The 16613-nt window shown below is 40.4% G+C and overlaps 1 protein-coding gene across 4 annotated transcripts in view; it reads left to right on the forward strand.

Moving 5' to 3' along the window:
* The window catches only part of AKAP6 (A-kinase anchoring protein 6), a 500589-nt gene that overhangs the window by 255692 nt on the left and 228284 nt on the right, over positions 1 to 16613 (forward strand). For all 4 annotated transcript variants that reach the window (NM_001192923.3, XM_010817158.4, XM_059879132.1 and 1 more), the window contains 2 exons: positions 10515 to 10611; positions 11733 to 11896. In NM_001192923.3, the coding sequence (NP_001179852.1) occupies positions 10515 to 10611; positions 11733 to 11896 (261 nt within the window). The remainder of the gene's footprint in view (positions 1 to 10514; positions 10612 to 11732; positions 11897 to 16613) is intronic.

The following is a 16613-nucleotide window of genomic DNA, read 5'->3' on the forward strand; positions in this document are numbered from 1 at the left end:
ACCAGGCTCCCCTGTCCCTGGGATTCTCCAGGCAAGAACACTGGAGTGGGTTGCCATTTCCTTCTCCAATGCAGGAAAGTGAAAAGTGAAAGTGAAGTTGCTCAGTCGGGCCGACTCTTAGCAACCGCATGGACTGCAGCCTACCAGGCTCCTAAGAACTTACAAAAGCAGTTTGAATCAAACTAATAATGTGACTGGCTAACAAAATCTCAATACAGATGTTTTCATGCATTTAGCATTTATAGTTAGATCTTTATGTTATATCATTTTAAATTAAATCATATTTTTCATTTGTATCATAAGAAAAACATGATACTTCTCACAGAGCTTTTAGTCATGCCAGAAAATTTCCCAAAATACATTCAACTGTTTTTCTTTAGCTTGCCATTCCGCGTCCACCTGTGTTCCACTTTTCATTGTTTGAAGTTAAGGGATGACAGGCTTTCCGTTTCACACTTCCTGGTGCCCAACTCTCCCTGCCTACCCTCCTCTGCTGAGATAGGCAGCTCTGGCCCCAAAAAGTTGAGCTTCACAAGACCAGCAGCTACCACATGCCCGTACGCTTCAGTTAATAAGAGACCATCAACAGACTTCAAAAGCCTGAGCTGTGTGAGTTTGGCCGCCACCCCACTCAGCCTCACAGAGCAGGGCTGGTGGCCTTGCAGGAGCTTTGAAGTTCTATATGCTTGTCCCCCTTGATTCCTGTCAGTTTAAGGTTTAAGGTGAGTAGCTGGGAGTTTAGTAGGGAGCAGCATCACTTCTCTTTGAGGGATTTGAGGTACTCAACTTGCAGCCTTGAGTTCCTTCCTTTGGTAGCTTGTGGAAGAAAGATCTGTTGGGGATTTATAGCATGCAGGAATTTTGAGGTTGATGCGTGGGCACAGGAGGCTCATGTGAGAGTCCTGAACCACATCCTTTTGCTCATATAACTAATTCTGTGCATCTGGGAGACAAATAGTCTTGTCTTCATTTTGAACTGTTCAAAGTACCTGGGGATGTACTTTTTGCCTGACTCAGTTTAAGGACTCTTGTTCCCATCATTTTGAAAATTGCTGTCACTTACACATTTTCCTGATTTATTACTTTATTCTTTTTCTTTCGGATGTGATGACTATTTTAAAATAGAATGACAGAGAATAACTGGATTTATTGAGCACTTGCTGTATAGGGTTCAGTTCAGTTCAGTCGCTCAGTCGTGTCCGACTCTTTGTGACCCCGTGAATCGCAGCACACCAGGCCTCCCTGTCCATCACCAACTCTCAGAGTTCACTCAAATTCGCGTCCATCGAGTTGGTGATGCCATCCAGCCATCTCATCCTCTGTCGTCCCCTTCTCCTCCTGCCCCCAATGCCTCCCAGCATCAGAGCTGTTTAGGGTGGTGGTATGCTAAACGCTGAAAGAAAGTTTGCAGACTGCCTTGAACTACGAGGGTTTCTGCATGGACTGAAGGACTCTGTGTGTGGAGGAGAGCCAGTGGGTGACCCAACTCACTTGAGCCAGGCTGCTGTCACCCACCATCTGTCTCCTTGTGTAGACCTGTGTGCAGATCTTACTTATCTACTATGTCACATGGAATTTTGGAATCTTGAAACAATTCACCTGGCAACAATGATATTAAGATAAATTTTCAGGCCTGAAACAGATCTTTAGCCAGAAAAAAGCCTGTCATGTCTCCTGAAGGTGTTGTGAAGATCACATAAGCCTGTTGTTTGTGAAGTTGCTTTGTTCATTTCAAGAGATTCACGCACACCCGTCGGAGACCTGAGAACAGGTGTGAGTGGCTCAGGTGTCCCTAGAGAGGTTGAATTTCTCCCTAGCTTCCCTGCCTGAATGATTCGCCTCTGACTTGAGAGATGGCTTGTGTCTTTTTGGTGTCTTCTTTGACACCCTGCCCTGCACATACTTAATGAGTACTAAACAAATCTGCCAGATGAATAAACGAACATTTGTAAAAGCAGTGTTACAACCATTACAGCAGCAAATTATAACTAAGATTATAAACCATGAATGTCTGCAGGAATTTCCTGTACAATTTCCAAATCAAAATGGACCCTGGTTACAGACTTTCTGGGTATTGTCTGGTATATTTGTGACAAGAAAAATGCCTATAGAGAGAAACAGTAGGATATTTTTCTTCTGCTTTCAGGATGTAATTCATCCCTTCTGGCAGAAAATACAAGGAAAATAAAAATGTTAAGTCAGATATTAGAAAGTTTTAAAAAAAATTCCACAGGTTAACATTACCATTTCAAAAGATGAAGACTATATGACTAGACAGGATGTTAATGACTTGACATTACAAAATTTATTAAATTTATTTCTAAAGCAGTTTGGTTCCCCCTCTCAAATGCACGAAGCATGTGGGAGTTGGAATAGATCTGCCCCAGGCTTCCAAACAAATTTTTAATGGAACTAGAGTCCTTCAGGGATTGTCCTAAATCCACATAATATTCTTAGGTCTTGGTGTTTGCACTGGGACCTGTGTATTAGCAGTTGTACGTGTGAATAATATATTTATATCCATCCATCACCTTAGTGACTCCACATCTGTAGAGGCTGCTGCACATCAATTATTCCACCGCAGGGGGTAGAGAGATATTTGGGCTAGCATTGACCTCTTTTTTCAATTAGGGCCTCAGAAGCAGTGTGTTCTGGAAGTCAAATGGTCCCTTTAGACAGAACCTCTGTGAATCTATTTGGCCTAATGTGGCCGTGCTAGGAAGTCAATATGATTACCTGTGCCAGGTGTGGAGGCAGCATCCAGAAAAACATGAACATTTTGTCACTAAGAGGCACCATCAATATTCAGGATCTCTCCAACTTCTCTAATCCTTGCATTAGATATTAGCAAGTCTATCAAAAATGAATGCCAGCCTTAATATATACTTTATATACCTTCCACAAAAAAATGCAACTGTTTGAAAGAAGTTGTAATTTGTTTGAGGAGCTAAATTCACTTTCAAATGCTAGATGTTTTTATTATCTGAGATTTCAGGAGCAAAAAGTTTCTTCAGAAAGAACAGGAGTTTTGTCTTTATATCTTAATGCCCTTAAAAAAAACAGAGAACAAAGTTTTTATAATGCTTATTTCTTTGTTCATAAACTTAGAACATCTTTCTCAAGAGCACATAGTGCTTTTCATTTTATGAAGCTTCTGATATTATATGTGGTGGTGTGTTGCATGTTGTCATAACTAATAAATCAGTGACAAATGTAGCCACCTCATTTTGTTGGGGAGATATATAATTGTGGTGGTAGCTGACCATTTATTTAATTATGTGGTAAGTACCATATGATGAGAGGGTAAAGTTAAATTGATGATTTGGGCTATCTCAGCCAGGATACAGTTTACATGGCAATTACACCAGGATCATCTCAGTGTAATTGGCAAGTAATTTTGTAAGCGAAGGAACATGACAGCTCATTTACATGGTGTTCAATGAATAAAATTTGGGAACATTTATCAACCACTTCCAAGTGAAGTGATTGCACCAGTATTGCCCAAAATACTGTATAGGTGATTCGAAAGCATCGTGAAAGGTTTCTGGTATGAATGTGCATTCTTTTGCTCCCTGAACATTTATTAGGTGTGTGCTGTGTGCCAGGCACTGTTCTAGGCAGTGAGAATACAGACACGAGTGAAAAGTTACATCCTCCTCTCACAGAACTCATGGTTGGAAAGCAGACCTGTTACCAGTAGTTACACAGCAGTGTAATAAGTGGAGGTCTGAGCTCTGCACAGGGACTGTGGGTGCTGAGGAGGGGAAGCCAGAAGGGTGGAAGATGGTCAGGGAAAGCTTTCTAGAAAGGGTGACACCTGAGATGAATTATAAAGAATGAGCAGGACGAGTTAGGGGAGGGGGAAAGGACCTTCCAGGCAGAGGTGCCTGCAAGAGAAGAATCTTAGATGAGCAAATGACTGGTGTGAGCTGGAAATTTTAAGCAGTTCAGGCACATTTCAAGGCAGACCTGGTGCCCAAGAAGCAGACTTGATGGAGATCTCACAGGCCAGACCTTATCCTGCAACCTGGGGAAGCACTGGGAGATTTTAACAAGCATCTTTCTCAGAGTTGGACCACTCCATGTAATAAAATATTTGTATTGTGTTATTATGATATGCCAGGCTCTACTCTACAGATATCAAGAGATCTCATACTCACAAGAACCCCATAAGGCAGGCACTCACATGTCCTCATTTTACAGATGAAGAAACTGAGTCCACGGAGAGTGCCCACAGCCATGGAGGGGGTGATGGAGGAGCCAGGATTTGAACCCAGGCCTGTCCAGCTCCAAAGCCCATGCTTGTCCCCAACACCTGCACCGTGTCACAATCCCCTTGATATAATTGACTATGACTCCTTGTTTTTAAGTTGCACACTCCTCCACCTCCTATCTCTACTTCTAGGCTGTGAGCTCTGTGAGGTCAGGAACTATATTTATCTTGCTCACAGCCACATCCCTCAAGCTTAAGATGATGCCTGCACCTTCATAGGCATGCCACAAATAAAGAAAAAATGTAGTTTTTAGGGGGTCATGACTGGAGGCTGTTGAAGTCAGCCTGTCAAGGGATGACATTGTGGGCCTGAATTAGTCGATACAGAGTGGTGAGGATGGGAAATAAATTGGCAGAACTTGGTGATTGATTGGACATGTGGATTTTGTTGGCATATCCTCACAGTATTTCTGATCTCCAACTTCTACACTGGAGAGATGACTTGGCAAAACAATCTGAAGCGGAGGGAAGCTCATGCTGCTCTTCACACAGCTCTCACATTCCTGAGACGAAATGTTGCAGACTCAGGATGAGAAGTTAGAAGAAGGTTTCCTGGAGACAGTTAAAAATAGAATGAACACATCTGCCTGGAATGGTAGAGGCACAGAGCTGCCCTAGGGTAGATGAATGGTTAGATGGCCTTTGGGATTCTTCCCCCTTTGAAAATTTTCTAGTTTAGAATAAATAAAAATTCTCCTGACCCATCTGTCCTTAACTGTCTGGCTTAAAGATAGAATCAAAGTATCCAAGAACTGGAAAATATTGAGTCCAAATGCCTGGATTGTAGATAAGGAAACAGAAGCCTAGAAGCGTTAGATGACTTGTCCAAGGGCACACACCGGAAGCAAAATGAAGACCCAGACCACTGGTCTCCCGGTCCCCGACTCCCTGGACTCTCAGTGAGCAGCATCTGTTCCATGCCGCCGGTGGCAGGCCTGTGCTGGGTACTAGCCCAGACGCAGAGAGAACCTGGGGTCAGTGCTTGAGGAGTGCAGGCAGCTTCAACAGGAAGTGCCACTTGTCACCTAAAACTGCCGTGAAGCACACCTACTGCGCAGAACATTTGGAAAACAGAGACAATGGGTTTGAAAGTCTATGATGGTTTTTCTTTAGCCCCACTCATTGCCAGACACTGCTTCAATGCTTTCCAGTCATTGCCACTAATTCTCACAACAACTTGAAGTTAGATGATATTACATTTTATGTTTCAGAAAGCTAAAGCCCCAAGAACTTGTTCCATGAGACCAGACTAAGTTCATTCCAAGTCCTAACTGCACAGTCCCTGCTGTCTTCTTTTTCTACACACTGGGTCTGTCCATTGCATCATAGATGCAATTTTGAACTTTCATTTTTTTTTTTTTTTGGAAGGCAGCTGTGCTCACCACTATACCACCAACATTGAACTTTCATTTTTTGACTTGTAATATGTTCTGTTTTTCATGTCAATTCATAGTCTTCATTTTAATGGCTGTGTAGTGTCTTATCAAGTTTTTAGGAGGTTCCTAAATAAATATTTACTCATAAAAGTCTTTCAATTTTTGACACATATGGCATTTGGAAGGTATATACTATATTTTGAGGACCATATGACCATCCTCTATCGATGGCATTGGGACAAGCAGGAGAGAAACTGCCAGGCTCTCCACAGGGGATCATGGCTTTCTTTCCCACCAAGAGCCCTTCGGGGGACGCAGGATGGTACTCGGCACAGCTCAGAATAGAGCCTGGGTAGAGATGGCCTGAGACAGGTAGCAGGTGACTTTTCAAGCCCCTGCTTCTCTGACTGAACACACATTCTTCCTCCTGTCCTTGTGAAAAAGCAAGTTTTCATTTTCCTAGGATAGTAAAAATCTTTTGTGTGAAGAAAAAGTGTCATCAGGTGTCTTATTCATCAGCATATATACCATCTCTTTAAAATGACAGTGGGAGTAAAGGTTCATCAGTTCAATATGTCTTTCACATTTGGAAACTCCTGACTAATAAAACTCTGGTATTTATCATCAGAACAGCCAAAGAACTAAATTCTGGCACATGCTATTCTCACGCACTGAGAAAAACTTAAAAAGACAGAAGATTGTCTCCATTCTTCCTTCTTCCATTCATTTAGAAGAAAAAGCATACCTTTTTTTAATTAAAAAAAATATGAGCATGCAGAAACATCTGGCCTCTATTACCATAGCAGCCTCCTAAATGGTCTCCTTGTCCGCCCTTTTAAAATCAACTCTACATAACAGCTAGAAAGATGTTTCTAGAACACAGAATTCTACCAGTCACTCTCTCATGTTGTCAACATCTTCTTCCACTTCTTCTTCTGTGGCTCTTAGAGTTAAATATCACGTGTAGCCACAGCTCCCAGCTCCCCTTCTTCCACCTCATCTTAGCCACACCAAGTGGCTTCTGCTTCTGCCTCCCAGCTTCCTGCTGCAAGACAGGGTGTCTCCAGCCCTACATGGAAATCCGGTCCTTTCTCCACGAGCTCCCCACTGAGCTCTGCAGAACCTGCCTCCCAGTTGAGCTCCCTCAGTACCTATCCAGCACTGTCATACGGAATATAGCCCACAGTCTTGTTTTTATTTGGCCAGCATGGTACTTTAAAAAAGCTAAATCTCATTGAGCATGGCATATCACTGTTCAGTTGAAGGCCCTGCCACTCTCTGTCATACATCAAGCCCTGATTACATATTTATTTTTTACTGGGTCATATACAACTATTTGCTTTTGATCTCTTTTACCCAACAGACTATATGTTGCATGTGTATTGTGTACTGTTAACTTTTGTATCTATAGGTCTGGTAGAGACTACTCAAAAAATAACTACTGAGTTAACATATGCTTTATTAAAAAGAAAACTAAAATTATGTCAAGAAAGATGCAGTAACTCTTTTTGTGAACTCTGGTCACAAACATAAAATTCATGGACCTCAATGGACCTGGCCCAACATTAACAATATTCCACGGGGATAGCGGAAAGTCTGTGTTCATGATATGATTCTGCTAAAACAGAAATTTTGGATCTTGAAGCCCCTGAATGTGCTTATGGTCTTTCCCACTATTTCGTATATCAGGAGATTTGTATCAATTCTTATGATCCCTCATGAATAACATTCTTCACATTTGTCATAGTTTTGTGTATCAAGGCATACATTTCCCTGATTTCATTTCATATCCTTGTGACCTCCATATTTCCATCAAACTGAGTTCTGCAGAAATTTGGATGGGATAGTATAGATAAAGATGTAGTACTTTATCTACTTGGTAAGCTGTGATCGTGATCAAAGTGCAGTCATTGTGCCTTACCTGAACTTGGATCCTGACAAGGAGTAAGGCACTCATATATATACAGCTGGTGAGGCTGGAGGTTGAACTAAGGGGAATACCCACTGGTCAACTTCTGATGTATCATCTGTTTGATAATCTGGTCCTTTGTCTCAGCCACTGTATTTTTCATGTCCTTAGTATGCAGATCTGTGGTACCTGCCTATGGCCATGTTGTTGCCATAAATTAAACCTCCAGAGAATGCCCTGCATTTTCAGGGAGTGCTATGGATGCTGAGAGGGACCATATGTCATAAGGCATTGCTGAGGAAACATGTTAGTAGCACAGGAATGGAAATGTGTCCAAGTGTCAAGTGACACAACAACAAAAAAGTCTTTGCTTAAGCTTCCTTCCCTAGGGAAGAGGTGGGCACAGAACCAGGTGAGTTTATTACAGAATTCTTGAGCAGCCAGAAATTTCATTGACAATTTTGTTCATGTGCTGGCTTGTCTGCCTTCTCAGAGGCCCATTGTGCATTCCTCACTTGATGTTATTAATCGTTAATGGATACACCTGAAAATCAAGCAATATCATTTGGGTTGTAGATATATTAAATGGTTCTTTTCTGTAGCATAAAGCTTGTCCCCTTATCTTTTTCTTAGTAATGAACACCACTTTTTTCAATGTCCTAATCAAATCCTTCCACATAATCTTGAGGCAGAACCAGATCCAACTGCTTCTATTCTGTACTATTGGCCTCAATTATGTCAAATTATGCAACCTACTCACAGGTCCTAAGGTTCTCTTTTGTTGAGACATAGGTCTGATGCATGCCTTCAGAAGCTCATGACTACCAACATTCAACACTTGTCTGTTTTAGGTAAACAGAATCAAAGAGAGCACTGGGCTAAATTTACAGTTATAAGGAAATCATCTATAGAATAGATTTCTTTCTAGATTTCTTCTTAAGTGTTGGCGCTCTTGGGCTGATCGCAAGTATTTTTCTTTTCTATGTCCCTTCTCCCTGAAACACACAAACGCACCTCAATTTGCATGGCATTGCTTCAGAGCTGAGGCTCTCCACTATTGTGGCAGAAAATAAATAACATCCATGTTTTGGCTATAAAAGCATAATAATTTAATTTTTAATAACTATTATATTGACCAGAAGCATCAGGCTTCTGATACATTGCCATACTTAATTTTGTTCAACCAAATACCTGTAGTTGAAAGAGGACAATACAAGAAATAGTGAACAACCCTCAGGGAAATCTAATGTTTCTTTATGCCATATGCTGCAGTTTTACTGTTCCTTATGCCTCTAGTAAGATGAAATGATTCATCATTTTGGAGTCATTTTTTTAAAATCAAAATTCTTATCTTTATACTCCAAGTTCTGATTACATCCCTACCTCCTTCATTTTCATCTTACTTTGATTGTTCTGCTTTTTCTTCTGAGCTTTAAAAGACCCCTTTTTTCCACTAAGAAAAAGACTCACCCTGAACCTCCAAGATGGTTCAGGTTCCTTTTGATGTGCAGGGCCATGTCTTGTACCCCTTAAATTGCTATTACCTCTCCAGTATGCAGAAGAGGCACAATATGGTTTCTGAATGAAAGAATGGGAAAAATTAATACCTGATTTCATAGCATATGATTGTTGAACCTCTTTCACCTGAATTATATTCCAGATGACACTGTATCATCTCAAACTTGTCAATTATTCTTAATACTAAATTTAGTGTAGTACATGGAGCCATTGCTGAACAAGTGTTTAGAGAGAGCAAAATATATCATGTATTTTGGAGTCTTATTATAGAGAAGCCAGAATTTGGCAGATAGTCTTTCAAAATCCATACTTTTTCAGATTAATCAAGTCAAGGGCTGTATTTTCACTCTGAAGACTAACCATTGATTCAACATATTGGTTACTATCATTGCTCTCCATCAGACCTCCTGTGTTTGGAACACCTTATAACATTCCAGAGATGGAAAAAAATCTTTGGAAAAACCATACCTGTTTCTTGAAATATTAAAATGGAAACCTTCCCCTTCAGAGAGTCCTATTGATCCAGTTCAGCAGATATCCAATATTCCTGCAAACATTTATTGAACACCTTGTATGTGACATGAGGTGGAAATAAATGTGAAACTGGCAAGTCTTTTGATTGTAATAATTTGGTAACCAAATATATGAATAAAGCAGAATTCAGTATGATAAATTCTTCAATAGAAGCAGATATAAGGAACAGAGGAAGCCGGGAGAGGGGAGTAATTAATTCTATGAAAGACATTATGGAAAGCTTCCTGCAAGAAATTTCTATGAGTTGAAATTCACCCATAAGAACAATTTTTATCTTTTGGGTAACTATCATAAGTGAAAAATGCTCCTCATGTGTTTGATGTATTTATTTATAAAGCAATGTCACATGGTAAGGAATAAGCTTGAAATGAAAACATTTGAAAAACATTTGACTCCTCCCTACAGCACCTAAATTCACCTCAGTATTCCATAGTTTGTGTGATATCTGAAAAACAGCTGAATCAAACCCTACTATATTAGTGGATTTATATATGTGCACATAATTTATGTTGCCAATTTTTTCTGGTTTCATAAATAGTGCTAGCACTAATGTTTCTAAAAAAGTGAAGAAAAGACCTCATATGTGCTGGTAGAATTTCAGTATATATTATAGAACACTGCTACTCTTGATATAGCCTACGGGATGTGACTTTTCATAAAAACCTAATGAATTTCTAGATATGTCAGCTGTTTCTAAACAGATGCACTCTGCTAATCTAATGGAAACATTTTGAGCCCAGATCCCAAATATCAATAGCTTTTAGTATTGCAAATTAGTTTGTCTATTGTATCTATTGGGTAAATTGAACTGTGTGGCTCTTGATAAAAAGTAGCAAGTAATTTTATATGGATGTTTTCTGTTTAATGGCCTTGCCAGGGTTTGATGCTCATTTTTTCCTTGCAGAGTTTTAAGTTGAATGTAGACAGTCATTGTGCGCTCAAGGAAGCTGTGGAGGAGGAAGGACACCAACTTCTTGAGCTTATTGCGTCTCACAAAGCAGGTAAATCCTCCTGAAATATTGCAAGTCTTTATGTCTCCAGACTATTAAGAATGAAGAAGCATTGCTGTAAATTACTGCATATATTCACTTCCTTATGTATTATTAATATTTACATTATCAGATTGACCTTCAAGATTTATAAATGTTTCATATACTGCATACAATGCTGTGATACTTATAAGATGAAATACTGCCTCCAAATGGTCTGTTCATTTTATTTGGGGCTTGCTGTTCGGCAGAGTTTCAATTGAAATCACATTCCTGAAAACTTCACATTGACATGCTTTTTGATGTAGGTGCTCTGGAAATAACATTAAGATAATGAATGAGAATTGTGCATATAGTTATAATGCATATGCATCCGGGTACTTGTAGGTATCATTACAGATATAAGGCAGACAGTCTAGAGACACATGATTATTTCCCTGCCAGTTCACACACATGACTGTTTTGCATGTTCTTTGCTGGTCATTGCATTAGCAGAGTTTTAGCCTCAGACCAGTTCTTACCCCAGTATTAGTGTATTTATGAGAAATGGATTGTAAATAAAAAATAGTTTTGTCATTTGGTTATGCTTATCCTGGTAGTAAAAGACTGTAAGACAGGATGAATTAGTTTGCCCCTTGTTTTGAGCTTACCACAGCCCAGTAAGAAAAGAGCAGCATTAATCTGATGTGCTAACGCTAAAGACTGCTGTCTTAAATTTGGCCCATTTACTGAATTTCAAGTCGAATTACCTTTACTTATTTCCATACATTTTCTGATCATTGTAAAGTCTCCACAAAAAGATATACACAGGGCCTTTTATTTGGGACATGAAGCTAGAGTCTTAATAATTTTTATGTATCGTGGTTTTGGTTCTGTATACATTTTTTTAGTCCATGTGTTAAATCTAAGTCAATTCTAAACCATGCATCTATGGGGTTTTCCCATTTTTGTGTCCTTATGCCTTCTGTCAAGTCAGAAACCCTCAGTCTCGGTTCTGAGAGGCAGGTGATGGTAATGGTTGCTTAAAATTATGTTTATTGTTGGAAATATCCATCTAATCTTAAATGAAAAACAATACTGGGTAAAAACACAGCCGAGTCGCTAACGTGTGCTTTCCCCCTCCTTTGGAGAAGGGCTGAAGGACATGCTGCGGATGATTGCGAGTCAATGGAAGGAGCTGCAGAGGCAAATCAAACGGCAACACAGCTGGATTCTCCGGGCTCTGGATACCATCAAAGCCGAGATTCTGGCTACTGATGTGTCTGTGGAGGGCGAGGAAGGGACTGGAAGCCCCAAGGTAAGTGGCTTGAAGTTTGCCTTATTTCCTCTTATTTCTGTCTTCTTTTGAACTAGGCACCACTGAAGTTTTCTTTCTACCCCTAAGGCTTTTCGTTTCTACTGGGTAAACTTTCTCTCTCTCTCTCTATGTATAGGTATGTATAAACAAAATGAAATGGCTTAGTTTAAAACAATAAAAAAAGCCTCCTACAACTTTCAAGTTTTCCAGGAAGGGGTCTTTCTGTGAAAAGTGGCAGAGTAGGAGGGGGACAGTACTTTAAGGGTAGGAGAAAGGGGGACATAAAACATTTAGTAAACAAAACATAAAGCATCTTTAACATGAATAATCAGAATGGTTTTAAATTGTTTTGTTGCAACTATAAATCACTATAATCAGTGCAATCACTCAGCTCTGACATCCATTAGCCGCTTGGTTACAGCAAATTAACAAAGAAGAGAGAAAGTGATTCATTATCTCATTCCTGTTAATGACTATCAGATGCATTGCCTAATTAGGGGATGGTCATTGTAGTGGGAAGAAGGTCATATGCTTTGCTACAAATCTTTTTGCTCTGAGTGTAAGTTCTCCATAATGGTGCATGCACCAAATACAACAAGTACTTTAAAAATGAATATTGACATGTTTTGGTCATCTATTGTAGATTTACAAAGTAATCTGTAAAGCATATGAACTTGAATTTTAAATGAGGCACCTTTTAATACAGTGTGCCAAGTTCTAGAGGTATCTTTGGTCTCACGATGTGGAAGATAATTTTATTAATTTGATATTTTCATTCAATCTCTCTTTTCTTTTGTATTTGTTCTTTTGTGAAAGTTAATGCAGAAAACAGGTCTCATAATAGACTCAGCATGGAAACATACTATAAAATGGGGGAAACAGATTTAAGAGTTCATGGCTTCTATTCCTGGCACGGACAAAGTAATTAAATCATCATCAGGTCACATTTATTCAGCCTCCATGTGGATTGTCATTGGGCTACATGTATACAGAGCAAGTTAAACAAATGCTCTGCCCTCATTAGCCTCACATTCTTAAGTTCAGGCAAGGAGAAACCCAACCTGTTCTGCAGTGGTGAGGCCATGCAGCTAGTTGAAAAGCTCAGGTGGTTTATAGCTTTGAAATCTTAAGCAACAAACTTTACCTTAGTTGTTGGAAACAGAGGATGGAATGATGAGCTCGGTTCCATTTAAAGAAGGCTCCATGGAGGAGGTCACATTTCAGGAAATACTTGAAGGAAGGAAGAGAGGTGGCTTGGCACACGAGCACACATTTTAGGAAGTGACGTGATGGAAGAATCAGAGCTGGAACTAATAACGGGGAATGGGAGTGTCTTCAGCAGACTTCTCAGGACAGAAATGCTGTTCTTTCAAGGAGCAGACTGTAGTGGAAGTTGATTGGGCTGATGCTTTGGTTGGACTAGGGGGCAGTGATGATGAGAAAGGACACGCCTGAAAATTCTGTTGTGTTTTATTGATTGAACAAAAATATACCGAGTGATTATCTTTTTAAAAGCTACCCTGTATTGGATTCATTCTACATGCCAGCTACTGTGTTGTACATTACTTTTTGTGTACTCTCTCATTTAATTCTCACAACAAACTATATACACCTTAAGGCAGTACTATTATAATTCCCAGTGGAAAAAAAATGGAGGCACAGAGAAGTTGAGTAACTGGCTTAAGGTCACATAGGTGTTAGGTAGCAAAGCTGGGATGTGAATCTGAGCCCTTTGGCCCCAGAGCCCATTTTCAACACCGCTTAGAGCACTGCCTGTTACCAGCACCGCTCAGGGTAGGACGCAGTGATGAACAATCAGCCTCGGTACTTGTCTCATGGAGCTTGTGGTGAAGTGGGGCGACAGACTTAAATCTCACAACCATGCTTTTATAAACCATGATGGACTGGGAAAGAAAAGCAAAGGGAGCAACCAGAGGCTGGCCTGGGAGAAGTGATTGAGACCCAAGTATGGGGGAGCACTTCCTTGAGGAAGTGACATTCTGTGAACAGGCTGTTGCAGCTAGTGGAGAGCGGGGAGTATGCAAGGGAAGCTGTGTGGCTGTGGGGGCGAATGGGAGGGTTTGGGAGTGAGCAGGGAAAGGACATCATTGACTCATAGAATAAAGAAAGACCTGTCCTTGGCTTTGGTGTGGAGCATGGATGGGTAAGTGGGGTGAGTCGGGTGGTGGATGAGCAGAGATGATGCAGTCACCTGCATTCATAAGGACCTGTGGCTCTATTCACCAGGGCAAGCTTGAATTGGACACTATTGCTCATTCTGTGGGAGACAGATGAGATAAAGAAGATAGCTAAACCCAATGAGGAGAAGGTATTATGAAATGAGAGGCAATGTTAACATTTCTCAAAAATAGGACCGCCTTCCCCAGGCCCCACCTCAAATGAATCAGTCACCTGAGTAGGGCCCCAGAATCTGCATTCCACAGCTCCCAGAAAACCTCTTCCTACAGGGCCGTATGATCTTCACATAACTGGGATCCTCAAAACAATGTGAAAGGATATCTGTCTTCTTGTTACTTCCAATACCAAACCATTGGTATCAGGTGGCTCAGATGGTAAAGAATCTATCTGTGATGCAGGAGACCTGGGTTCAATCCCTGGGTCACAAAGCTCCGCTGGAGGAGGGCATGGCAACCCACTACAGTATTCTTGCCTGGAAATTCCCCATGGACAGAGCAGCCTGGTGGGCTACAGTCCATAGTGTTGCAAGAGGTGGACATGACTAAGCGACTAACACTTTCACACTTTCAAAATGTTCAAAAATAGGGGCTGTTTAATTAAACTATGCTGCATCTTATCCCAATGAAAGATTACATAACCATTTAAAACTAATGTTTTAGAAGAGAATTTTCAAACATTTGAAGAGGCCTATAATATGCAATTATATAATTTAAAATACCTTTGAATTTTCTAAGTCTCTACAATGAGTAAGAATTATTTGAATCCAAAAAATAAATATATGTAAAATGCAGAATTAAAAAGTGATTAAAAGGTGACATGATCTGAAGGGACTTGAGATGTGAATTTAAATATTAGGAGGAAAAATAAATATATCTGACTCTTACTGATTTGGATGTCTCAGTTCAGTTCAGTTGCTCAGATGTGTCTGACTCTTTGTGACCCCCATGGACTACAGTACGCCAGGCCATCACCAACTCCCGGAGTTTACTCAAACTCATGTCCATTGAGCTGGTGATGCCACCCAACCATCTCATCCTCTGTCATCCCCTTCTCCTCCCACCTTCAGTCTTTCCTAGCATCAGGGAGTTTTCAAATGAGTCAGTTCTTCACATCAGGTGGCCAAAGTTTTGGAGTTTCAGCTTCAACATCAGTCCTTCCAATGAATATTCAGGACTGATTTACTTTAGGATTGATTGGTTGGATCTCCTTGCAGTCCAAGGGACTCTCAAGAGTCTTCTCCAACACCACAGTTCAAAAGCATCAGTCTTGATGCTCAGCTTTCCTTATAGTCCAACTGTCATATCCATACATGACAACTGGAAAAACCATAGCTTTGACTAGATGGACCTTTGCTGGCAAAGTAATGTCTTTGCTTTTTAATATGCTGTCTAGGTTGGTCATAATTTTTCTTTCAAGGAGTAAGCATCTTTTAATTTCATGGCTCCAGTCACCATCTGCAGTGATTTTGGAGCCCACAAAAATAAAGTCTATCACTGTTTCCACTGTTTCCCCATCTATTTGCCACAAAGTGATGGGACCAGATGTCATTATCTTAGTTTTCTGAATGCTGAGTTTTAAGCCAACTTTTTCACTCTCCTCTTTCACTTTCATCAAGAGGCTCTTTAGTTCTTCACTTTCTGCCATAAGGGTGGTGTCATCTGCATATCTGAGGTTATTGATATTTCTCCTGGCAATCTTGATTCCAGCTTGTGCTTCTTCCAGACCAGTGTTTCTCATGATGTACTCTGCATGTAAGTTAAATAAGCAGGGTGACAATATACAGCCTGGACATACTCCTTTCCCAATTTGGAACCAGTCTGTTGTTCCATGTCCAGTTTCAACACTTGCTTCTTGACCTGCATATAGATTTCACAGGAGGCAGGTCAGGTGGTCTGGTATTCCCATCTCTTTCAGAATTTTCCACAGTTTGTTGTGATCCACACAGTCAAAGGCTTTGGCATAGTCAATAAAGCAGAAGTAGATATTTTTCTGGAACTCTCTTGCTTTTTCAGTGATCCCACGGATGTTGGCAATTTGATCTCTGGTTCCTCTGCCTTTTCTAAATCCACCTTGAACATCTGGAAGTTCACAGTTCACGTAGTTGAAGCCTGGCTTGGAGAATTTTGAGCATGACTTTACTAGTGTGTGAGATGAATACAGTTGTGTGGTAGTTTGAGCATTCTTTGGCATTGTCTTTCTTTGGGATTGGACCACACCCACCTTTTCCAGTCCTGTGGCCACTGTTGAGTTTTCCAAATTTGCTGGTATATTGAGTGCAGCACTTACACAGCATCATCTTTTAGGATTTGAAAAAGCTCAACTGGAATTCCATCACCTCCACTAGTTTTGTTTGTAGTGATGCTTCCTGAGACCCACTTGACTTCGCATTCCAGGATGTCTGGCTCTAGGTGAGTGATCACACCATCGTAATTATCTGGGTAATGAAGATCTTTTTTGTATAGTTCTGTGTATTTTTGCCACCTCTTCTTAATATCTTCTGTTTCTGTTAGGTCTATAC

Source organism: Bos taurus, chromosome 21 (genome assembly GCF_002263795.3).
Source record: "Bos taurus isolate L1 Dominette 01449 registration number 42190680 breed Hereford chromosome 21, ARS-UCD2.0, whole genome shotgun sequence".
Lineage (NCBI taxonomy): Eukaryota > Metazoa > Chordata > Mammalia > Artiodactyla > Bovidae > Bos > Bos taurus.